We start from the raw sequence: 24,243 nt of genomic DNA, 5'->3' as shown, positions 1-24,243 counted from the left end.
TAAAGAAGATGTTCTGATTTATTCTTGGCTGTCTAGGGAGTAAAATCTTCAATTATCTTGTTTGTGAAAGCATTGCAATAATACTCTCAAACAGCAACATTCTGTATGTCTTAGTAAAATTTTATACTTTACAACTTTGATACCTGACCTAGTTTTAAAACATTAAAATAGCATTCTAAAAGCAAGCACTCCTTTTCATAAGAATAAGAACACATGAAATTTTAGTGTAATCTTGCTGTAAAGAAAAGTTTTAAGAACAGAAATTAAAACAATGCAGCCCTTCTATTCATTTGAGCCAACATTTTTTGAATTCTGTGTCACTGGTTGTTAGCAAGGTCCAGTAAAAATAGATGTTCTTTAAAAGAACGTGTTTTTATTGGTTCACTCCAGGGCTCTAAAATGCCAACAGCTGCAAGTAAGAAACTGGATTTCCTTCTAAAAACATATATAAAAATAGTTTTTGGAGCACAGTGAAGAAAAGACATCATCCAACTCACTACTGGCAAAAAGGAAATGTTGGATGCATCCTTTTAAGAAAGCTGAAAGCTAAAGGAAGTGTTTAATTTAAAATACTAAAAATAAGAATGTCTAAATTCTGTTATCTCAAACATGTGAAAACTCACACTTGGGAAAACTTTGAACAGAATTCTCTTAAAGTCAGAGAAAAAATATTTTGTGCAACATAGCCTATCTAAACACCAGATCTGAGTTTTAATGGTGCCCTTAAATTGAAGCTCCCATGAGGTCAACAATTTACGAAACACAGGCTGTTAATTGAGAAAACTGCTTCTCTACCTCCAATACTTTGAGCACATCAAGGAATATGAGAGCAGTGTAGATACATGTCAAAGAGAATATGCCTTGATCAGAACACTAAAGACTTCGCTGAGTAAAGGATACTAAAGCCTCGGAAATAGTAACATATAATTTTATAAAGGTTTCACACAAACAACTCACTAAGAATTGGCTTTATTGCATGGTCTACTGTGTGCATTCAGAGTTCTGTAGGCAGAGAGGCAATACTGAAGACACAAAAGAAACCCCCTCTGAAGCCTGACAAAGGTTTCCTCTCTTCCTTCAAATCCTCATATTTTTCTCTTCTCTTAGTATATTTCCCTCAAAAAGTCTCCTACCTTAGCTAGTCTGGTGACTCAGGTGATAATGTACTTGACAGACAGTGAACCTCGCTAACCCTACTCCAACAAGTGTTCCTTGAGCAACCATCACTGCCCAACTGTACAGCTGTCATTACATCATCATCCATTCCCTGCAACAGGCACTCTTCTCTTTAACTGTATTTCCACCATGTAACTCTTCTAAATACATTCAGTCTCTTGAAACAAATACGTCTGTATCCAGCACAGGATACAGCACAAGCAGCTAAGACACAAAAAGAAAAGCAAAGCAGGTAAAGTACCAAAAGGCTAAGAAGAGATTCAGACAGGAAAATGACGACAGACAGCAAGTCTGTTCTTCCCTCCCATCTTAAAATTTAAACTGTTAGGCTACTGGCAAGTCTTTTTTTAATGAACATCAGGTAACATGATTCAGCAGAACAAGGATGTTTGTGAGAGGCACCAGTTCAAGCCGCAGTGGGTGCTGACCCCTTTCAGTAACTTTCCAGGTGGGAGTATTGGAATGCCACAGGGAAAATCCAGACAAATTGCAAAAAGGAGCACCTGCTAAAGGGAACACTGATGAAGAGGTCAAGAAGTGCAGCAGGAGAATATCACTGATTAAAGCCAATGAGGCTCACCCAGAAAGAGCCTGTTAAAAGATAGCCCCAGTTCCAGTTACATAAAAGGAGTAAAGATGGTTAACAATGAATCAAGTATTTCAGAAGATAGAAAAATCAATGCAGAAAACCACTTAATAGTGTTTGGCCTTTACTAGAAAATGAGGTTGCATTAACATATCAAACATAACTTTAGCACTTGTATAAATAAATCATCTTTAACATTCTGTCAGCTTTCCAGCATTTTCTTCAACTCGTACCTATAACATGTTAACATGGTGTTATGGGGCCTGCCACATCTACACAGATTTTTGATCATTATTTAACATGATTCTTCAGTGAGGTGTTCTGAAAGTAAAAGGTACAGACATTACACAAAGGTAAAGAAAAATCTGCAACCCACTGGAGAAATAATGTTAGTAGGGACAAAGACGGAATACAGCAAAGTATTAAGATCAAGCGGAACAACTCCCTATCCCAACCATTTGGTCCCTGTGTAGTTTGTATGATGACAACATCTATCCCTAGAGGCCTCGTGAAAAAGCATGTTTAAGTCTGCACTACTTAGGTCCAACAGGCTGTTCATGTGCTTTCAAAGAGACATAAATGTTTTGCTAGACCGGGGTCCCTAGCTCTCATCTCACTGAACTAGATGGTCATGTCAGGTGAATTTCTCATTTGGTATTTCAGCACAGATTTGACCCAGGCAACTATACTGTTACTCTCCCTGGCTCAGGGAGCAACAGTTAAAGCTGAATATAACAGAAAACCATAACATTTCCTTACTACAAATGCAGTCCTGGTGCCTATTTAATCCTATTACATCTATATTTGCTTTTAATATCACTATATGGCATTTAATGTTTTCCATTGCCTTTCATTAAAAGGAATCCAAACTAACCTCTCCTGAACTTAAGGCAATATGCTAGAGAAAAAAAGAGTCAACACATTATGCCATTTATATACTAGGGGAAAAAAGAAGGAATTGATTTGTCTCTGTTATTACAGGTATGAGGGTCAAAGTCTAATAAAACGAATGTAGTAAGAGCAGGTAAAATTCTGCACAAAGTTCTTTCCTGAATTCTGAATAATATTTGATTGTCTCATCCAATTATTACATAAAAAAGATAGTGCTTCATGAGAATACATTTGTTCATCTAGAGTCCTTATCAAAACCTGCAATGCTTACAACCTTAAGAATCAGCACTGTCATAAACACACAAGACTCCACTGAGGAGCTTGCTGAAAAAAGGGACAGTACCTGGGTGGATGTACTGCAATATGCTTGCCCTGTTCCTGTACTGTTCCTGAAGCCCAGGTATTGGCAGTGTGAGGTCAGGGTGGCGATCTTCGGTCTGATCCAGTCAGTCTTATGTGGCCTCCGTAGTTTCAAAATAGATCTTATACATTACCACAGCCTCCCACAAATAGTTTAATTCTGTAATTAAACTTAAGGTAACATATTTTTATTCAACTCACAAAAAAATCAACAGTGAGTGCTAAGTCACTTACTCTGGGTCAGCCAGTGCATAATGACTTCACTGCATATCAGTGTCTTCACTTCAACATTCTGTGGACTTTTACGGATGAAGACCTTGCTGAACTGGGATCTTAACTACTGAACTAGTGTGAAATAAAAATAACCTAGTTCCTACTGAATAACTTGGGAAAATGTTTTATATCCTCCAAATTATGGGAAAGGAGGAGTCCATCTGAGTGGCAGAACTATTTTCCAACATGCATTCTTCCTTTATGCATTTTAAGCAAAATTCGCATCAGCAAAGTAAATGACACACCATATCTTGTTGGAAAATGCATCAATACCACTGAAAGATGAGTTTATGGGATACTGAGATCCTACTACTATACAGCATAATACTTTCAGAAGTGATAAAGCGCATCTAGATAAAGTGATAAAGTGATAAAGCGCATCTAGATTTTGAAATCAGTTAACACATATTCACTACAATAAACAACTGAAGTATAAATAATTATTCTAGACACAAAACATGACAAAGATGAAGAAACAAAGCTACTTTTTACATGTTATAATTTTAAGTCATCATCTGTTGAAACCTGATTACAATAAAAAAACACGTGAAGCAAACAAAACCAATTCAACTGATTCTTCTCTTAGCTGATTATTTTGTTCACCTTTTTTTACTTTGTTTATAATGATCTGTACTTCAGACTAGCTCCCAGTTCAAAGATGCCAAATGGAATGCAAGTGTTCTCACTTTGACAGCCCCCTCCCCTCCCCCTCCCCTCAATATTTTTTTTTTTGAACAGTCTGCCCCTTGTCCCAAATTCATCACAATTTCTGGAGAGGCAAATGTCTTGCGCCACTTGGATGCTGTACACTCTTTCCTTTGCAGACAAAAATAATACCAAAGTCATCCAGTCAAAACACAAACCAACCTTTGGTGTCACTGTGAATTATGTACTTTGAACTGCAGATGTTTGGAAGCACTTATATTTATATAAATAAAAGTTATCCTTTTTCTTCTAAAGTAATAATTTTAAAAGAAATAAAGAAATAAATTAGTTTCTACATAATAATCACTAGCAACATTTTTCCATTAAATTATAATTTTGAATTAAGGCTTTCTAAACTCTGAAAGAAATGATTTCTCTTCAAAGTTTTGGCAAACCATCAACAAATGTGTTTAAATGATTATTTATACAATGCCCAGCAGCTTAAAACTACTGGGATTTCAAGAAAGAGAAGTGTTTTTGTAGCGCTTAGGCGTCAGAAACACATGCATCTTTAAAAATTTATATTCTATTAGTCAGAGAAACACTTAAATGTAAATACTTTTTTTCAGCAGTGCAATGGTGTCCTGCTTCAAAAAGCTACAAAAAGAAATGCATCGAAATACAAATGAAACGGTTTTGTTATCTTTTTCACTATGAGCCAGTTGCAACCTGTAGCACTAAGGCAGATAATATGGCGTAGGCAATGCCACCCAACTGCATTCTCTATATATTCTTATTTCCTTGCAGCGATGATATTTCAAAGACCAAGACAACCCTGATCTACTTCTCAGTGAGTTCAGCACACACAGACTTTCCTAATCAATGACACTCATAAAAAATGTGCAAGAAATAGAGAAAGGAAAAAGCGAAGTTCTTGAGCTATAGGTGATTCACAGGTCATTCAAGCAGGGTTCCTGTGCTGGCTGTGCCACTGGATGACTACAGCTCTGCTAACAGGGGCTGCTGGCAGACTCCTGATCTGCAGGAGCAAACAAACACAAGAGCTCTTGAAGCCACGTAACTGGGTCACCTTCACATTTTCCTGTATTCATTGCATGTAAGTTAACAAACTTACCTCACCTCTGAGTTGTTTCTAATCAAAATATAAACCCCGTAACCTGGAGTCAAACATTTATTCGTGAGGCTGTACTGGGTCTGAAATTAAGCAAAAATGCATTCAACTAACCTAAGAGTGTTTTTTTCCTAATTGCCAGTCATATATAAATAAGCGACTTCTGTTTTACATGGAAGTCACATTATTAATTTAATTTTTTAATTTCATGCCTATAAGTCTAATAAATAATGTATAAACTAAGCATGTAAGCAGATGAGCAGTACAAAAGTAGTATGCCTGCTCACACACACACTCCACTGCAGAGTTTTAGAAACACGAGACACTGCCACTGTACAATGAACTTAGAATTTGCTTATGAGTGTGTGATATTCAAAAGCAAAGGAAATTACGAATACTCCCAAATAATTCAGCAAATGGAAAATATTAATTAAAATTTTACCATAAGATGGAAAAAGCACTCGAGTCAAGATTCTCTTTTTAAAACAATGACAAAATAATAAAAAAGGAAGTCTTTATTAGATAAATTCTAAGTCATTGAATAAAGATCTGCAAATACAATACTACATAGACTAGGAACACAAATTTCAGATGCCATGGACTATACTTTTAATAACTATTTTATTTTTTATTTTATTTATTCTCTTTCATTGTTGAAAGGAGGAAACATAAGTCCTCCCTTTTCGACTTTAGTCTCTCCCGCCTTCAAATGCAGCATCTTTCCTTCTGTTTTTTGCATGGTAAAATAAATGAACATACACATACTCTAATTCTCAATTCTCATCTTGGCCTGGTTAAGGTTCACTCCACTGCACTATCTCATTTTTTGTCTACATTTTCGCTTCATCTTGTTCCCATACATATTCTCTTTATTATGCGATTCTTCTCAATAACTCTTCTTATATTTAATTATGTTATAACTCCCGGTAAACATTGACTAATCACTTTTTCCAACACTTAAATCAGTTTAGTAAATAGGAATTTCTTGTTTTATGGGATGAGAAATTAGCAGAGAAAGTTTAAGAATCTTAACCAACTGATAAGATCACGTCAGAACTTGATTACTACACCCAAAACCTTTGCTTTACTGACTTGACCAAATGACATGGAGCTTTTGCTTCCTGTGGCCACATGTTTTGCTGGTTCCTCAGAAGAGTAGTCAGCTCCATTACAATCAGATGGCCTATGGCCAAAAGACAGCTTGTCAAACATCTGACACAACACACCATGACAGAAAGCTGACAACTGCTTTTGTTTAAAGCCTTTCCCTCAACCCCACTGAATAATCCCCAGTGTTGGTTCTCAAACAATATATATAATGGAATAGAGGTAGTGAAAGTGTGAAAGGTGTATGAAAAGGAGAAATTTTAGTACTATTCATAGCCTAATCTTCCAAAAGAACTAGAAATTAGGAATCTGATTTGCAGATATAAGCAAGGTACTCAGCTGCTAACAGAGGTATGTTTTTAGAAAGTGTAACCTTGTTTAATTGAATGTAACCAATATCAGTTGACAAGAAAACAAAATTTGGTAAGCAATCTGTCATTCTAATGAGTTGGTTTTCAAATAATCTTCAATGGATTTTTGTAAAATCCATATGCAAACAAGGCTATTGCTGAAACATTAAGTTGGCATTTACTGCACAAAAGGACAGGAACACTTCTGGTCCATCTTTAAATATCATCACATTTTCAAGAAAACAGTATCATGGATCACTATATAGATGCCAGAGTTTAAAAATCTGTTTATTCAGATATTGCAATCATGGTATTGCAGGTGTTCCTTGTAGTACCCACTATCTGTTTATCCCTGTAAATTTTGTATTCTCAATTGAGCCATCAGTTGCTTAAGTGGCAGTTCTTCAATTTTTTCTTGTGTATAATATGTCCAGACAGAACTTCTTTAATGTGTAATAAAAGCTACTTTAAACTAGAGATTATCACAAACTAAAACAGCCTTCACATAGGTAAAAGCAAAAACCTCTGCAGATATGTCAGGGCCAAGAAACACTTTTTGAATAAATGATCTGAATCTGTAGTATTTGCTCTTTCTCCATGGATTTTTAGAAAACTTTGATACTAAAGGACATAACTATCTAAAAGCAATATTAATGTCAGTGTTTTAACTGTCTGAGAACAGGCGTGAAAATGGAGTAACTAATTATAAATCTTCAAATGTTATTGTGAAATCAGTTTTTGCCTCATCAATACAGAGATCTAGATAACAGCAAAAATATCAAATTGTATTTCAGACATGTTTTCCAATTTTTTTATATGCACTGAAAAGTAGAATAAAAATATCTTTAAAAAATCAAGAAATAAATCAGCTTTGCAAAAGTGTAAAATAAATCATGCATAGAAGACAAAGGCACCCCACAAAAAAAGTTTAAGAAAGTAAACAGAAGTTCTGCAAAACTAAAACAAATCCACATATTTAGAAATTATGTATTGCTCAGAATACAGAAACATCTGTATGATTTTTGGTACAGGAATAAGTAGTTCAATCTGAAGATTTTACCTCTGTAAAATTAGTTTTAGCTTCACTGAGGTGTTTTACAGAGATCAATGTGACAAGCTACCCAAAAAGATGCACCCTTCTCAAGTGGACTGACCCTGCACCTTTGAATTAACAGCCACCTAACAGCTTTCAGATATGTTACGGGAAAGCAGAAATGCTTAAAGCTAAAATCAGCTTTTAACAGCCTTTAACATGTGCAATTACCAACACTGTTCTCTCTCCTCCTGGCAATTCCATCACTCATGTACAGAGCGTAGGACACCCTAAGGAGAAAAAAAATTAAGAAAAACACAAAGACAGAAGAATGTTATGACAACTTGTAAAAGCAAAGTGATGGGTCTGCCTGCCAACACAAACAAAATGGGTAAAATGCATGACTACTGCTGAGAAGAGTCTGGATGCCATAGAAGACACTGTACATGACATAAAGAGAATATGTAAGGAGAGACACAGCTGCTGGCTATCTCTGCAGCAGAAAGCAGGTTGATGTGACTATTTAGCACAAGGGATTAACAATGATTTCGCTTTTTCTTCTTGGAGACTGGCACTGGATGCTCTCCTTTTCAAATTGAGATTTTCAAGACTCATTTTTCAGACTGAGATACAGTTGAAATCCTAACATTTTTATTGTGAATGGGACCCGAAGCAATGAAGCTGAAAAAACCCTGCAGATTAAAGAAGAAAACTTTGTCTTAAAGCTCCATAAGATGAAGGAGTTAAACTCACAGAGAGGCCTCGTGTTCACTCCTGTCCTGAACATAACCCAGCAGAGCACTTTCAGGCAAAAGAGAGTGAAAACTATTGTTTCCTAACATTGTTGGGATCTGTAATACAATCTCTAAGGTATGAAATTCCTCATCATGATTACACCATGACTTGGAAGGAAATCTTACCTATTGAACAAGTCATCTCATGAGACAACTAGGAGCAAAGTGTTCAGAGGAATTGTTCTCTTTACTTTGGGGTTTATCTAAACTTTAGTAATACTTCTGCCAACAGCAGAGAAAGGTGTTACAGCTAATTAAGAAATAAGCAACTCAGCATAACTGAAAGATGACCAGTAACTGCTGCACAACTTTGGTTAATATACTTAGATTTACATGTTTATAGCTTCTAATTCATTAATTAGAGGTAATGTTAAAATTTCCTCCTCTCAAAAGGTAGTTATCAATTCTATGCTATCAACAATATAAAATATACATTCATAAGTACTACTGTTGATTATCCTGCATCAGTACATTACACCAATGAAAGACCCTGTAGTTAGCCACTGTAATCTATATTTCTAATAACTCCAGAACTGCAAAAAGTTGTCATACTTGTATGATTTAATACTGTTCTTCAGCCACAGTAATTTTTTTTGTTATAGCTACAAGCATTATACTTTTAAAAAAATCACAGCTTCTTAAAGGCCTTTAAGTATTTCTACGTATTTGAATTGTGTAATTTAAAAAAATATTTTCAATACAAAAGTAAACTATAAACCAAAATGATATTTTGTGCTTCATATTCAACAATAAATCAAAAACATCACTGAAAAGAATGACAACAAAGCATTAACAACAGAAAGCATTAAAAAGTTCCCTGACAACAGCATCTTAGAATCACATGCAGATTACAACAGGAAAGCCTGTCCTTCATTTGCAATAGAGGGTAATGGAAGCTAAATTTTTCTTGTTCTCAAGCAACTCAGCTTGAAAAATAATTAACAGTGAATAAACAGAACATGGAAAAGAGGCTAAATCCTAGATACTCACAATCTGAAGCACGAAACAGTAAAGCCATACAACAAACAAAAGTAGGCATACTTGGTGAACCAGACATAGATAAGTTAATGCTACTGTGAAATCTCTATTTCATAAAGAGAATATTGACAGATTTTCTTGTTCCCTTTTTTTTTTTTTTGTCAGGACCATTACAGGCTTTAGACCAGAATATGTAAAATAACCTCATCCAGCCTACGGACTTGCAAAATTTGATTAATAGCTTCACAACCAAAGAAAAAAAGATCACAAGACCAAAGCCAGAGGGAAAATTGCTGTTGTTGTAACTGTTACCTGTTCATTTAAAACAATTAAAAATATGGAAATAAATGGAACTAACAAAAAAATTTTTAAGGCCCATATTTCAGTCATAATCATCTACTATTCTGTTGAAAATGACTAATCAGCTTATCATCATCACAATTTTTCCTTCCCCTGTTACTGCCAGACCTAAACTTCCTTACTCATCTCTCTTTACTGCTTAACACACATGCTGAATAGTAAAGATGACTGTGGAGGGTACTGCAATGCTGGAAGAGAGGTCAATATTTCATTTTAGGGACTCTCGAAAAAAATAAATTAAGTCAACAAAAAGTAGCTCCATTCATTCTTCTTAGCTTCCCATCTCACAATATTCTTAGTCAATTAGTGATGTTGTGAAGTGGCATGATCAGCAATAGTTTGGCTGCTATTCTTTGAAGGTATCTCCACTGGACAATTAAATCCAAACTTCACATTCTCTATGTCATTTTCTTTGCCATCTGTGCTACTAGTTTGAAACCTATTTCTCCTCAAAGGAACCGAGTTCATTTATATCTCGAGGACAGGACCAAAATCTTCATCAGAAAAGTCTGAATATACGGTAGTGTAATAATTTTCAGAGGAAAAAGTCTGAATACAAACATATTAGAATACTTTCTCCAAGAACATTGATAGCTTTTATTTCCCTATTTCTTTTAATATATCTGATTCTTCTTCTTGAAATCATCTCACTTTATCCTTAATTTCAGGTACACAATTTGCATGCTACCTTGCACTGAGGGTGCAATTTGTAATTTCTCTCACCTCTCTGTACTTACTATGCTTCGTTCTGCCCCATGGAATGCTATCTTGAGAACACAAACTGGATTCTTTTTGGCCTGGTGCACTCTGACACAAATATTCAGTCCATAGGACTTGACTACAGCTAGTCCAATATAAAAAAACAAACAAAAAACCCCAACCCAATCCAACAATAACAAAAAAGGAACAGCCCACCTTTCCAAGGGGTTAATGTAGATATCAGATGCTGAGAACTATTTCATACTCCAGATCCACTACTATTTGTTCACACTACTTGCTAATAGAGACATAATAAACCACAAAACTGCAAATATGAACATTCAAGAAGTGTGAAGTGGGGAAAAGCAAGTGAACACATATGTCAGGCATATTAACATTTTCAGACTTCATGTTAATTATAAGTATGAAACACAAAAATCTTGTTTGTCACCTATCAAAAGAATTTTTATGCAAACTCATCTGTGTATCCAAAATAATGAAGCAATTTTGCATAAAGCTACCTCAGTAAGTTGCCTAAGGAAACCAGCTTTTCATACGAAGTACACAGTCGCATTTTATTTTTTTCAATTTTTAAGAAAATCCAACGTTTTATCCAGCAGTTAAGTAAACTGAAATCTGATTCAACACTCAGTACCTAACTTGTAACTGCAAAGTGTCAAGTATTGTGGAAAACTTATTCAAGGTACCTCTACAATAGATTTGGTACCTTTAGACCTTACTGCACGCACAGCGATCCAGTCCCCTCTTCAGAGGGAACACTATTTGAATTCTGCTTCTATCACATTAGAAATTTCCTCTATGGGTTGCTGCTACTGGAACAGGTGATCAATAAGCATACAAAACATTTTTGGTCTCTTTCATCCTAGGGTTTTGACATTAAATATTTAAATTAATTCTAGAAATTGGTTTGGAAGTCTAAGCTATGTGAATCTAAAGCTTAGCACCATGATAGATGAGTCAAATGGCAATTAATGGAACAAGCTGGCATGCAAATTTACGGTCATTTTCAAAGGGGTGAGAAGTGTCTAGGTAGTGAAGAAAAGATGAATGTTCAACTGGAAATTCATTAAAGTTTACAATTAAACACATCCAGCTTGATCATGCCCTCAAATACTATGCAGACGTATTTTCTGAATTCTGCACAACACACTGTTTGCAGAGGAACAACAGGTGATTTAACAATGCAAACAATGATGTGTCTCAGGGCATCATTCAGTCAAAACCTTATGGCAGTAAAAAGAAGAAATGTAGTATCAATTAAAATTTTACTTCAAAAGCTCAAAAAGACAAACCATAATCCCTCTCTTCAAGGAAACACTGCATTAACATTTACATATTTACTCATACTTAGCATTCATGGAATAAATATAAAAGTTCAGTATAAGAGCTCCTTAGGGTAATTTCTTCAGATCCTCCTCTACCTCTACTAATGACCTACCATCTGAACTGCAGAATATATTGACTCAAAAACTACAAGACCTTATGAAATCAAAGCTCTGTTGCAGTCTAAACTAAGGAATAAGTTGCAAAATACTTGCTTTATCTAGTGAAATTCTAACTTCAGTGAAACCAAAGAGAGTTTCATGTCCTATTAATAGATATCTGCCTACAGAGAAATCACAACTTCTGCTACATCAATCTGAGAGACAAACTGACACTACAAACATGGATTTGTAGTGTCTCCTAACCTTCTCCTACCATCCTCTTTGACCATCTCACCAGTTCTCAGATTTCTTAATGCTTAGAAAACTAAGAATTACACACTGTGATCAAATTAAACAGAGCACTATGGTAGAAGATTAAACAGCTGCTACTCTTTTGGGGAACTTTCTACATAAATCAGAAAACCCAATGTAAGACATCAGGAGGATTCTGTTTGGCCAGTTTCCTCTCTATTTCAGTCTCCAGTGGATGAAAGTTCCTACTTCAGAAGAAAAAATACTCATGATCTTCTAAATGTAGCCAAATATATAACTGAGTATTCTCCTGGAAAATATTCATGCTACAGCTAGCACAAATATATCCAAGGTAGAGTCAGAGCATACCTAATCATCTGAGAAAGTAAAGAATTATTATAAATTTTCAAATTGAGTTTATTTTTAGAAAAAGTAAGCATTCAAGTAGTGAAGAACCTGCCCTTTTCTGAGATGTAAAAAATTTTTGATGCTCTTCAGCATCTTTCTCGATAGTTTTACTCCATGCGTCCCAAATACAGCAATCACTGGCTCAGTTTGGCACTTGATGAGATTCAGTTGGTTTATTCTGAGAAGAAGCAAAGAAAACATGGACTTAAACATTTTTAGTATAACATGGACTTCCTAAAACATGGATTTAATCAAACTTTCAAAAGATTATCTTTATTTAGGTACAGAGGAAATGAAACATGACTTTTAAAGCACTGTTCCAGTGCAACACAATCAAACAGAAAACTAATATTGCTAATTACAACCACTGCTCGTGTAACTTGGCTATTTGTAATCTTCTTTCAGGATCCCTTTTACTCATCAGTACCTCCAAACAAGAGATATCTGTGAGGTTTACCTGAGGCCACTGATGTGAATCCCAACAAAACTGACAATCATTTTATCAACTCCCATTTCTTTACTCCCTGCAGTCACAGTGCAACTTTTAATGTTAAATCTCAAATAATTATTTTTTTAAAATTTACTCTATATCTTATTCCATATCCCTACTGCTTTCTTTCAGGACCTGGACTAAATTCACAGGGCAAAAGGGGCAACTTGCAGATAGGTGTCCTCTCTCTTTTGCTGGCAAGTAATTTCTGCATGCCCATTCATCTGCTGTTCAACTTGCTGTTGCCTGACCAATGGAAACCAGCCATTACAATGAATCAACATGGTCCTTGGACCCTCAAAGTACCATAAACATCCCCTTTACCTTTCCTCCTTAAATAAGCCCATGACCAAAATCATCCATACCCAACAGCAGCTGCCTGGTTCATGAACAACTGTGAATTCAGTGTCCTTTCTCTTCTTTTCCTGTTCCCAAATATCAGTGGCAATGGGAAAAGTAGGGTAAGCATCTTGACAGAGCACCTAGGAGGACATCATCAGATGTGCTTCTGGTAGCCAAGAACTTGATTAGTATCTTTAACCAGGCAGTGTCAAAGGGTACCAACACACAGAGTATAAAACCGAACTGCTAATATTCAAGTTACTAAAAATAGCATCCCTAACTGTGGTTTGGATTGCAAAGGCACCACCTCTATCCTAAGATAAGAGTCATGAGGCACTGTAACCTGTCACCTGAGTATTACTCAATTAAGGGCCCAATCTTTTTCCATTTACATATGCTTTTGTTGTTTTACACTTCATACAGCTCTTGGGTTTATTAACTCAAGAAGACTTGTTCACTCGTGTGCTGAGAATGCCTGTGAATCACAGATAACACAGAGCTCTAAGATGTTACTTGGTGTAGAAGGAGGAAAATTGCTTTAGCAGAATATAAAAAAAAAAGTTAGCAAGAAGCTGTCTTGTTACAAGTGCAGACACTTATTAGTTATCAGTCATTAGTCGAAACTGATAATGATGGGCAGTCAAGCACAGTGCATCTCCTCACTGTTTTCAATGATGATAAAGTGCCGTCTGCTACCAAACAGTGCCTCAAAATGGAGAAGGGTACTTAGACTTGCTTCAGATGAGCAACTGGGTGCATGCCAATTTTTACATGAACAGTCATAAGTATGTTCCTGCACAACAGGATGTGATCAAACTATTCAGAGCTGTAAAACCAGGTTTGCTTGCCAGTTATGTTATTGCTTCAAGATCAGAGACTACATACTTTGCCAGCCATGAAACCACTGCTTTTCCTTAACAACAAATTATACATCCTTAATATTTAAAACTCTATACAGAACTGACAGAATTAAACATCCTCACCTTTACAGAATTAGTTAGGCCTGAAAACATATCAAACATACAATCTCCTAATCTCTTAATGAACTTTAAAAAAAATCACTTTCTTCAAGCTGTACCAATTAAAAGATTTCCTTTCTTCTTTAAACCAGAAGAAAAGGAATTGTAATGACTAACCCAAGTCTTCAGCTGCCAACCCTGTAATGATACTAGCATTCCTGTCCATAAGGTGTGATGTGGCTAATAGTTGGCTGAGACATTGTACTGTATTGCCTCCTGCTGGAAACCATTTCTTTAAGAGTATTTTATGAAGATCACACAATGTGACTATGCCATACTAAATGTCTGTCACTAATTGGATTACTCAAGTAAGAAAGATTTTAGAAGAAAGGTAATAGTGTATTTCAGTCAACTGGAAAAGTAAGTTTTTTCCTTGAATGGGTTAAGACAAAACCAGACATTACAGATGAGGAAATGATGTTCAATTTCTCCTAACAGTCAGTATATTTCTCCATTTTTCTTTCAGAGGATCAGTAATAAAACACACTCAAGATTCTCAGTATCATACAATATCTGTTCACTAACAAACATATCTTAGCAAATACAACCAAACAGTTGAGTTTGTTTTTTTAAGGGGGTTGGTACAGGAGAAGGTGGATGTCAATGTTTAGCCATGCTTTAGTTATTTGTTTATTATTCACTTGAAAATACATACTAAAAGTAGCATTAAATATTTGAGTTTATACCAATTCATTGTTTTCACACATACAAAAAGTAGTTTGCATATTTGCTCAGCAATCTAGTGAAAGATCTAAGATTACATACACATGCACAGCTCACTACAGTGATAGAAGTGCCTCTATCTGCTTCCTAGTAAGAAATAACATTCGCATTGGAAATCTAAAAAAATATGCAGAGGTTCTTGGGTGTTACAGCTCAAAAAACCCACATTTTCATGATCTTTCCAAGATATGGACAGTGCTCTCCATTTTTTGAAGAATAAAAAAATAATGTAAGAAAAATTCAAGTAGAAGAATCCGAACTAGCTAATTGTCAAGTATGCTGCAACAGCAGTCCTGTTAAATGCACCTTAGTAATATACCTACCAGAAAAAGCATTATAAAACTGCATTTAAAAGACCACTTGGAAGTATTCTGTATTTATAAGAAATGCACAGTTTGTAGAATGTCCATTCTCTAGCAATGTAATCTATCCTTCACTTGAAATCAAAACTGTGAAGGCTTTTGTGTTACTGTTTTTCACTCAGAAAAATAAGAAATCCTGTAAGTAAAACCCCAAAAGCTAGATCCTACTTATATTCACTGTGCTCAATTGTCAAACACCAGGCTATTGTGAAGAAAATCATAGAGAAAAGTAACAGATGTAGCTTCATTAAACACAGTCAGTCCAAACCCTTGTTACTGTACAATAGTAGCTCTCTGCCATATGGAACTGGTTATGGTAGTCACTCAAATGACACTGCTGTCTCTAGCACCACACAACAGCAAGCAGGACCAGAGCAATCCAGTGTTCACACTTTGTGTCATGAAGCATTTAACTTCTATTGCCCAGTGACCTCTCAACTTTAAAAATGCATTTTCCAGAGGACAGCCACGCCATGCTAATGATTTACTCTATTTCTGCTTTGTCTCAGCCTGCTCTCATCAATTCCCCCCTCATATTTGATGCCAGTGCCACCAAAAATAAAAAGATTTTAACTTGCAGATGTTATGAATGCCTGAGGCAACCCCAGATCCAACTTCCAATAATTTACATTTGTTATGCTAAGCATATATATCCCCTGAATTATACCTAGTCCCTTTGTGGTCTAATGTAGGAATCCCTCTCCTATTGTTCTTGCTGTTAGCACTGTAATAACTACTGCTATTGCAATGTTAACAAAAGACTACTAATAATTCAAGTATGGTAAGAATTCCCAAGGAATCATCAAGTGAGCAACACAGGTTGAAATGGTAGCTTCAATTCAAAGGAACTATTTTCTAGATTCAACAGTAACATATATTTGAAAACACACGATTAATAGAGTTTTATTAATAATAATTTTAAACAATTGTGGTATAAATTGCAAATGGTATCACAGTATTACAGCTTAATACCAAATATTTAAATTTTCATTTGGTGAGGATTTATTACTCTATTAGCTTATATTTTCAGCTGCAGTATCTACCTGTGCTGTTTGCTGATATGCCTAAAGATGGCTTTGCGAGTGGTGACACTTGAGCCATTACCATCTACAGTCATTATCTTTATTAATTGCCAAGCTGATTACTTGGAAAAGATTACTCCTTAAACAGGCAGCTTAAAATCAATTAAATTAAAATGTATATTAAATGCCCTACAATGACATTCTTCTGACATTGATAGACATTTTATGGTCCAAATATGCCTGAAAATCTACTTCAACAAAGAAGCAAAAACTGACAAAATGAAAATAAAAATATCAAAAGATCCTCCTCTTTTGTTAAAAGCTTTTCTCTTATAAGCTGCTCACTTTTCAAATGCCCTGCGCAAAGAAGAAAGTACATAAACTTTTGGCAGGACTATTGGATATTTCCCAGTAGCTATGCTACTCATTATTATTAAAAAATCGATAAAAGTAGACTGAAAAAGTAAAATACCACCATCAAGACATTAACATCCTTCACAGTACATGCTTGACAGATGCACAAAATATTTTAAGCACCAGGCAGATGGGGCTTTCAAGGTTAAAGTAGGAAAGAATGAAAACATAACAACCAAAAAAAGTGAAAATTACAGTGTGTGTAGAGGAGACACTTTTATCAGAAGACTTCTCAATACAACATAAATTCAATCAACATTATTAATATCACAAACCTGACTTCAAATGTAGCAGAAATTAGTTAGATGTGAGCTAACTTTGGTAACTCACAATAAAAATCAAAATCTTCAATATTGGAAGAGTCAGATGAAATTTGTTGCCTGGTATAAATACATAAGAAGGTTCATCCAGTCTAAAATCTTTTCTCAGGACATACATCCCCTACTTCAACTGTTCCTCTCTACAACCTGTTCCTATTGAGTTAAATCTAGTTTAAAATTTAGAGGAAAAAAAGGTGGGTAAGACAATTATTGTTCTGTCAAAAAAGGAAACTGCAGGGAATGAGTGATCTGAGCAGAGAAAAGAACCCAGCTTCTTTCAAGTCACACAGCAGATGGGTAAGACTTTGAGAGTCAAGGACCACATGCTGATTTTTATCTCCTGAATGTAAAGCAACAAAGGGAGGAACTGCTTGCATTGTTGCACGTGGTATTGTTACCTTCCTTTATTGTATATTTTTGCCACTTATATCCTTCAGTACTAGTTAACTGTCATCCAATGCATTTTACCAATACAGCATACTGCAAAACTAAGCCTTTAATAGCTTTTTAGATTGGTCAAGTCACTAAAAACTATTTTGTTTTAAAAAGAAGACAGCTAGTAATGAAGTGCAAAAAATACAAAAATAACTTGTCTCATGAACACATGGATGCCATTTTAATGGGCACTACTATCATGAAGAAAAAGTTCTTTGAGATTTTCAACAGAGAAAGTTAAATGAAATAATTTTCTTCCCCAAAAATAAAGCAAAAAAAAAAAAGGAATAAAATAAAACGAAATTTGGTATTGAGTGATTATATACTTGTAGAGACTTACTTGAGACAAAGCAGCATCCCGTTGTTCTATTACTGCATTCATTTCCTCAGCTATTATTTTCTTTTTACGTTCTTTGGTCCTGTGTATTCGGTTCAGAATTATAGCTCCATTCTTCAGTATATCTATCCCCGTGTCTGCATTGTTTATTCTGTTCAGTAATTCCTGTAATGTCTACCAACAGCATTATATGTTAGTCAGACATGAAGTTTTAATATATTTTATTTAATATAGGGTTTTAATTAATAGGCACATGTGAATTGTAAATTGACTGAGTGAAGTTATTGAATTTTCATATTGCAGCAAAGATGTACATTATTAGTGTGTCAATTCTTCTTTTTCCCACATCTTAGTTCTTGAAACCCACTCAATTGAACTTAAGCCTCTAAGATATAAGACTGACATCAAGAAATCTCCTCAGAGAATGGCTTACCATGTCATTTTCTTCAGGGTTAATATTTTCTAGCCTAGAAAAAAGGGACACAGAAAGCCTGATCAGTAGCATTTCCTTAGTGCAGCAAAATGAGTTCGCTTTTTAAATCTTTAGAACCTCAAGTAATTTCATTCTACTAGTCTTTAGAGTCAACCATGACACTGAACATATTAAAGTGCCACCTGCTCGACTCCATCTTTCAATAATGCTCCATATCTTCAGCACTGACTTCAGACTGTTAAGTTATTAATGTTTACTGCTATATATGACTACAAGGATCAATTGTTCATATGTGCTTAGATGAAGAAAGTTCCCCAGTGATAGAAATGACTGATGCTCTTATTTTATTTATTTCTGGGCTTACAACTTTTACCTGATGTATTTTGTTGTTTTTACTGCACCCCAAATGTAACAGAACATAACTTCTGGGCAGATTTTATTTTCATTTTTAAGTAATTCTTTTTGCACCTCTCTCTTCCAAAATGAGGAAAAAAAACCCAGTTAAAGTTTCCTTAAAAATATTTTAATTTTATATCTTGCATAAAATAGGAAGCTAAGGCAATTCTCTGCAAGGCCCTTATTTAATTCTGAAACAAACCCGCCTGCACTTTCCTCCCTTTCTATTTCAACAGAACATATATTGACCTGTCAAATACAAAGATGATACGAGGAATTTAGTCATACAGCATTGAACACTGGCTGTGCAAAAGCATTAAGTGATAGCACAAAAATTTAATAAATGGGTTAGTACACATTTTGTTTTACCTAAGGTTAGTTAAATGGACAGAGATTTCTTTTCTGGAAAAATGAGCATATGAAAGTTACATTACCACTCCATTGCTACTTAGTTAATGGTGACCTATAGTAAAAGTAAGTCTGCCAGTATCCTATGATATTTTAAAAGACAGGTATATTAAACATCTTCTAAACAGCAACACTCTTTCAACAGTGCTGAGACAGGCACTGCTCCAAAGCCATGATTTTAGCTAGCAAACATCATAGAACACTTGACAGCACACTACCACCTTTTCCTTTAAAGCATTAGTTTTACTGAATAACAGTACATCAGGCATAGTAAATCAACCAGTAGAGAAATTAATTCTTTAAATAAAAGAGAAATATTTCAGAATGTACTATCAGCGTACAACAGCTGGTAAATTTATATGGCATTCACAAGCAGCAACTACTCCAACATACTCAGTCGGCAACAGAACTAAACAAAATAAAGTAAAAGCTAACCTTTGATGGGTTTGACTTGTATTCATAAAGCAACACAAATCATAAAATAAGAAACATAATACATTCCAAATTCTCAGAACTGGCTCCTTGTAGAGTTCCTGCTTCAGGTTTTTAGATTGCTCTAAGTGCCACTTCATGTGGGACTTAAAAATGGATCTCCAGCTAGTTTGTATTCACAATGAAAGGAACAGTATTTGTCAAAGTAAATTGGCAGGACTGACCCGGCTTCTCCAGAGGACTTCTACCCTGCTAAAAGTGTGGGTCAACAAAATCACCCAGCCGACCAACAGGCTGGGTAAGCAAGACACATTAGGGAGAAAAGGGAGTGGGAAAAAGAACATGAACTTCTGCCATATGCATACCTTCAGCATACTACTGCCACAAGGGATCTGTCTGTAGGTATACAAACATCTCCTTAGGAGACAGTATTTTTAAAAAAGTAGCATCCAGAGCCGTGTATTTGCCCTGCTACCTCTCCCTGTACTGTGCACAGACAATGAGTGAAAACCTCATGATTTTAAAGAGCAGTAACCAAGGATTCCTTCTCCCCCCATTTCTAAACACATTCTGCTAATGTTACCCCTAGGGCCAACAGGGCTGAAAGAATTTTGATTGTTACAGTTAAATAATGACAACAGAATTGCTCCAGTTGCTAATTTAAAGAAAGCATTAAAGCACTTGATAAAGGTTGGCAGGCTGTTCAATATTGCCCTCTTGTAAAGTTCTCTGATTGGAATAAGTCCAAAGCAGATGGAAGGAGTGACCTGTGCTCTAAAACTTGATGAGTGTGGCACAAATAGCCAACGTTCTTTAAACAAAAACAAACCTCTATGTGCTCCACGTCTGAGACAGAAAACTTGACCTTTTGAACAACGACCATAGGGAAGGAAGAAAATATTAAGGGTGGTAGTTAGAAAAGAAAGTTGGTGTTCTCCACAGGGAAATCTCTTATGCCAATTCTGAGACTGGGAATAGAATCAGGGTAGCAGACTCCCCTATAAAGCATCAGAAAAAACACCCAAGTGGATGACAGCCACAACAATTGCTATTCTGTAAATGATAGCAATAAAGTGTAGCAGCTTGGCTCCAAGCTATCAGTCAAGGAAGTTACTGACCCTCTCCTGGGAGCAAGTACTATTTTTATCATTATCAGTGTATCCAATGCCTTCTTCAATGACATGCTTTTGAGGAAGGTACACATGTTCTCTGAGAAATGGAATTTCTTCTCTTTTCTCATTGTTTTGCTCACAATTAAGTAATTTTTCCAGTACATGAGTAAAGCAGACAGAAGGGACTGAAAGGAAAACAAGTGAAGGTGTTCTGAGGGATTCATATGTGTCAAGAACTGCCACCCATTTGTCTATGGATTCCACTGCAGAAAAAGCAGCAATACACCAGAAACACAAAAGTCATTGACTAGGTTTGTTGGCCAGAATAATTAATTTTATGCACGACTTGAGTGCTTTAAGCCTAAAGAACTTGAGTTTATGCTAACATTTCATACACAGTTTTAACTGATTTTTGGAGCCATACAAAACTTTCTTTATTCTTGGAACATACAAGATTAGAAGACTGACAGAAAAACTGGAGACTCAAGTAAGGCTTACAATCATGATGCCTTTCATGGGAATTTAAAGTACATCTGTAATTTCCTCAGAGATTGCTGTTTAAGGCAAGCTTTCAGATGCACATACACAAATAATGGGTTCTATGAAGCTGTTTATCAAATTGTCCACTAATTCTTGTGAGTATGGAATCTCCTAATCCTGCTGCTGAGTCATACTTACTGTGACAGTGAGGCTACGACAAACTCTAGCAATTTATACATTCTAGTAATGGTGCACAATCTATATATAGATTATTGAAATTAGTTAAAATTACATTCTCTGGCCCTACCTATAAAAATACCCAAAAGAAGACTACTGATTTTCTGCCTTAAAGAGGAGTGTTTTTAGTAGAATCAATTATTTAAAACATAATTGCCTGCCATGTAGTTAACTAAAAACTGCACCTATTCAGTCTCCTACCATGAAAAACTTGTTTGCTTTGTATTTCTCATGGCAGAAAAATAAGAAAATTTCTCAGCCACTCTAGACCTTGGGGGAGTACCCTCTGGAGGACTAACACAGACAATAACCCAGATGATAACAACTCAGATGGAGAAGGATTACATGGAGGGGCAAACTTCAAAGCTGTCTATATCCCAGACAGAAAAGAAACCATTCTTGATCTTTCTCTCTTGACTTGACAGTTTTGTTTAACATGAGATAGCCTATTTCTGTTGTGTTAACATGGTGTACATAAAACTCTATGAACTATTAATTGTATCCTTATGGCCTTGCAAACTGCTTCTCACCAAAGATAAGAAGAAAAACCTATATATTTTTACTACCTCACCCACATCATTAGTAGATGGAAGAAAATGTCTGGGAGCTTAAAGGCTTGATTGATTTCCTATATGTTGCAACTTTTGACTGACATTTTGCTTCTCTGTGTCAAAAGATCCCTAAAAAATGTCACATACATCTTATTTATCCCTCGATAAATCAATACCAAGGCTTTTGATTATATTTTTAATTTTTGTGATCAAAATTATTCACCTTGCTCTCAGTCTCCAGAGAAAAATACGGTCTTACAGGATGGTTAACAATTTAACCAATGACACAGTAAGACTAGCCCTGGTCTATGTCATCGCAGAGAATTTTGTGCTAAGTTTTCCTATAACCACTGTCGAGTAGTTTATGACTGTCACAGACTGACACAACAGCCTTTTGCATAGGGCAGGAAATGCATACTTACTCTTTGAGAGACTGTTCTAAACGCTGGACTCGTAGAAATGCTTCATCTCTCTCTTCATTGGCTAACCTAAGCCTTGCCATGACAGCCTCATCACGTTCCCGCTGAGCAGAATAAACTTCTTCCACCAGAGCTGCAAAAGTATGTTCAACAAACAAGTTTGACATTGATTGCTAAAATCAATACTTTAAGGAATAAAATAAAGCTATGTGTTTTCAAATTCATCCCTGTAAAATGTAACAGGGCAAGAAAATGATTTGCTGGGCATTCTGAATACTTGCTTAATGGAAAAGTAATTTTAAAGTTCAGAATAACATGAGACACTAGTAGGTTTCTTCTAGGACATTAGTAGGTTTCTTCTAGGACATATAGCTAAAAGTAATGATCCATTAAAGCAATTACCACCAGATTGCTACTATCAGGGTGGCACACAGATATTAAATATTAAAAATACTAGTACTTTCATAATCTGTCTATGGTATCACAAGAGTGGCACAGCCGGCATCTCTCTTTCTATGGCAAGCCTTTACTTTACTGGGTAATATACTGTTATATTATCTGTTACGGCATACATGGACCTGGGAGCATTAGGTACCAATAAACTAAGATTTACTGTCTATCCTTGGGAACAAACTAACACCTTCAAGTCATTTTTCATCCTGAGCTTACATTTTCTCCCTGCCTCTCCCCTGTCAATATGTCTAACACCATCTCTGGCACACTGCCAGAAACCTTACCTCAACCCTGCCTTCACTAAAATCTTTATTCATACCTTCATCATTTCCATCTACAATACTGCAAATCTTTTCTCACACTTATCATAAAACCCTGTCGTTGCAATGTCTAGGGACTTTCAGGATGCCGTAAACAAGACCGCTGTCACTCTAAGAGAAAGGACTATATCCTCTCTCATTGTCACAGGCACCTCCAAAAAAGTCAGTTGAGGTCTGTAGGTTCCAGAATTTTCTGTATACTCTCCTTTTGTCAACCTGGGGTTTAGCCACAGTGTCCTAAGATCATATTATGGTCTCTTTCAAATTTTGGCATTTATTTCTCAAGAACTTTCTGTATTAAGCCATTGCAGCTGGGCTTCCTTACTCTCTTCAGAACTCTCTGTTTCTCTCCAAACCACAGCTTAAATCATTAAACTAACACTCAAAGAAAGGCTTCCTCCCTCTTCACTTCAGCTTAGAGCTTTTATCCCTCCATTCTTACCTCAATTGACATTAACTTTTTTGCCTTTATTTGTTATTTTACTCTTACTTCCCCTTTTTACATTATTGTAGAAAAATTAATCGTGTGATATAACAAAATATTTTATAGCTCTTCACAGAATGAAACAATAGGATCACAGTAGCACATTTCAGTAGCAGCTATATTGCTGGCACAAAGTACACTTTATTAGTACCAAAAAAAACCCCAAAACTCCCGAGCCGACTGAAATATAAGAAGTGAAAAATTTCTATAAATTCATAAGCAGCTCAGATAACCAGGGATGTAAGATGACCAAGAAGATGAACAGAAAAAGAATCTGGAGAGATGAATTAGAAAGCTGTTAAAGGTAGAAAACCAATCCTCTTGTCCTCAAGATGGGGGGAAAGTGTCACTGAGGAGTAAGGAAGCATTTTTTGCAAGTCTAGCAAAAGGTTTCTGGCTAACAGAAGATTAGAGAAAAGCAGACAGGGAAAGACTAAATGTTACTTCTGAAAGTGCAGTCTGTCCCCTCACAAAAATCTGCAGAGGAACTGCAAGCCCATTCATCAGGCCGGAGCTGTAAGAAGTTGTGTCCCAACAACAACAACAAAAGACATTCAGCATCAGA

At 35.7% G+C, this 24,243-nt stretch overlaps 1 protein-coding gene across 3 annotated transcripts in view; it reads right to left on the bottom strand.

Moving 5' to 3' along the window:
* Nucleotides 1-24,243, bottom strand: part of MIPOL1 (mirror-image polydactyly 1) — a 187,698-nt gene that overhangs the window by 98,500 nt on the left and 64,955 nt on the right. For all 3 annotated transcript variants that reach the window (XM_039385819.1, XM_039385820.1, XM_027726816.2), the window contains 3 exons: nt 22,425-22,554; nt 18,387-18,420; nt 17,957-18,127 (listed from right to left, as the gene is read on the bottom strand). In XM_039385819.1, the coding sequence (XP_039241753.1) occupies nt 17,957-18,127; nt 18,387-18,420; nt 22,425-22,554 (335 nt within the window). The remainder of the gene's footprint in view (nt 1-17,956; nt 18,128-18,386; nt 18,421-22,424; nt 22,555-24,243) is intronic.

This window comes from Pipra filicauda, unplaced genomic scaffold (genome assembly GCF_003945595.2).
Source record: "Pipra filicauda isolate LSUMZ 115617 unplaced genomic scaffold, ASM394559v2 scaffold438_size560415_pilon, whole genome shotgun sequence".
Classification (NCBI taxonomy): domain Eukaryota; kingdom Metazoa; phylum Chordata; class Aves; order Passeriformes; family Pipridae; genus Pipra; species Pipra filicauda.
Note: the sequence above shows the minus strand (reverse complement) of the source record. Positions and strands in the feature narration are given on the sequence as shown.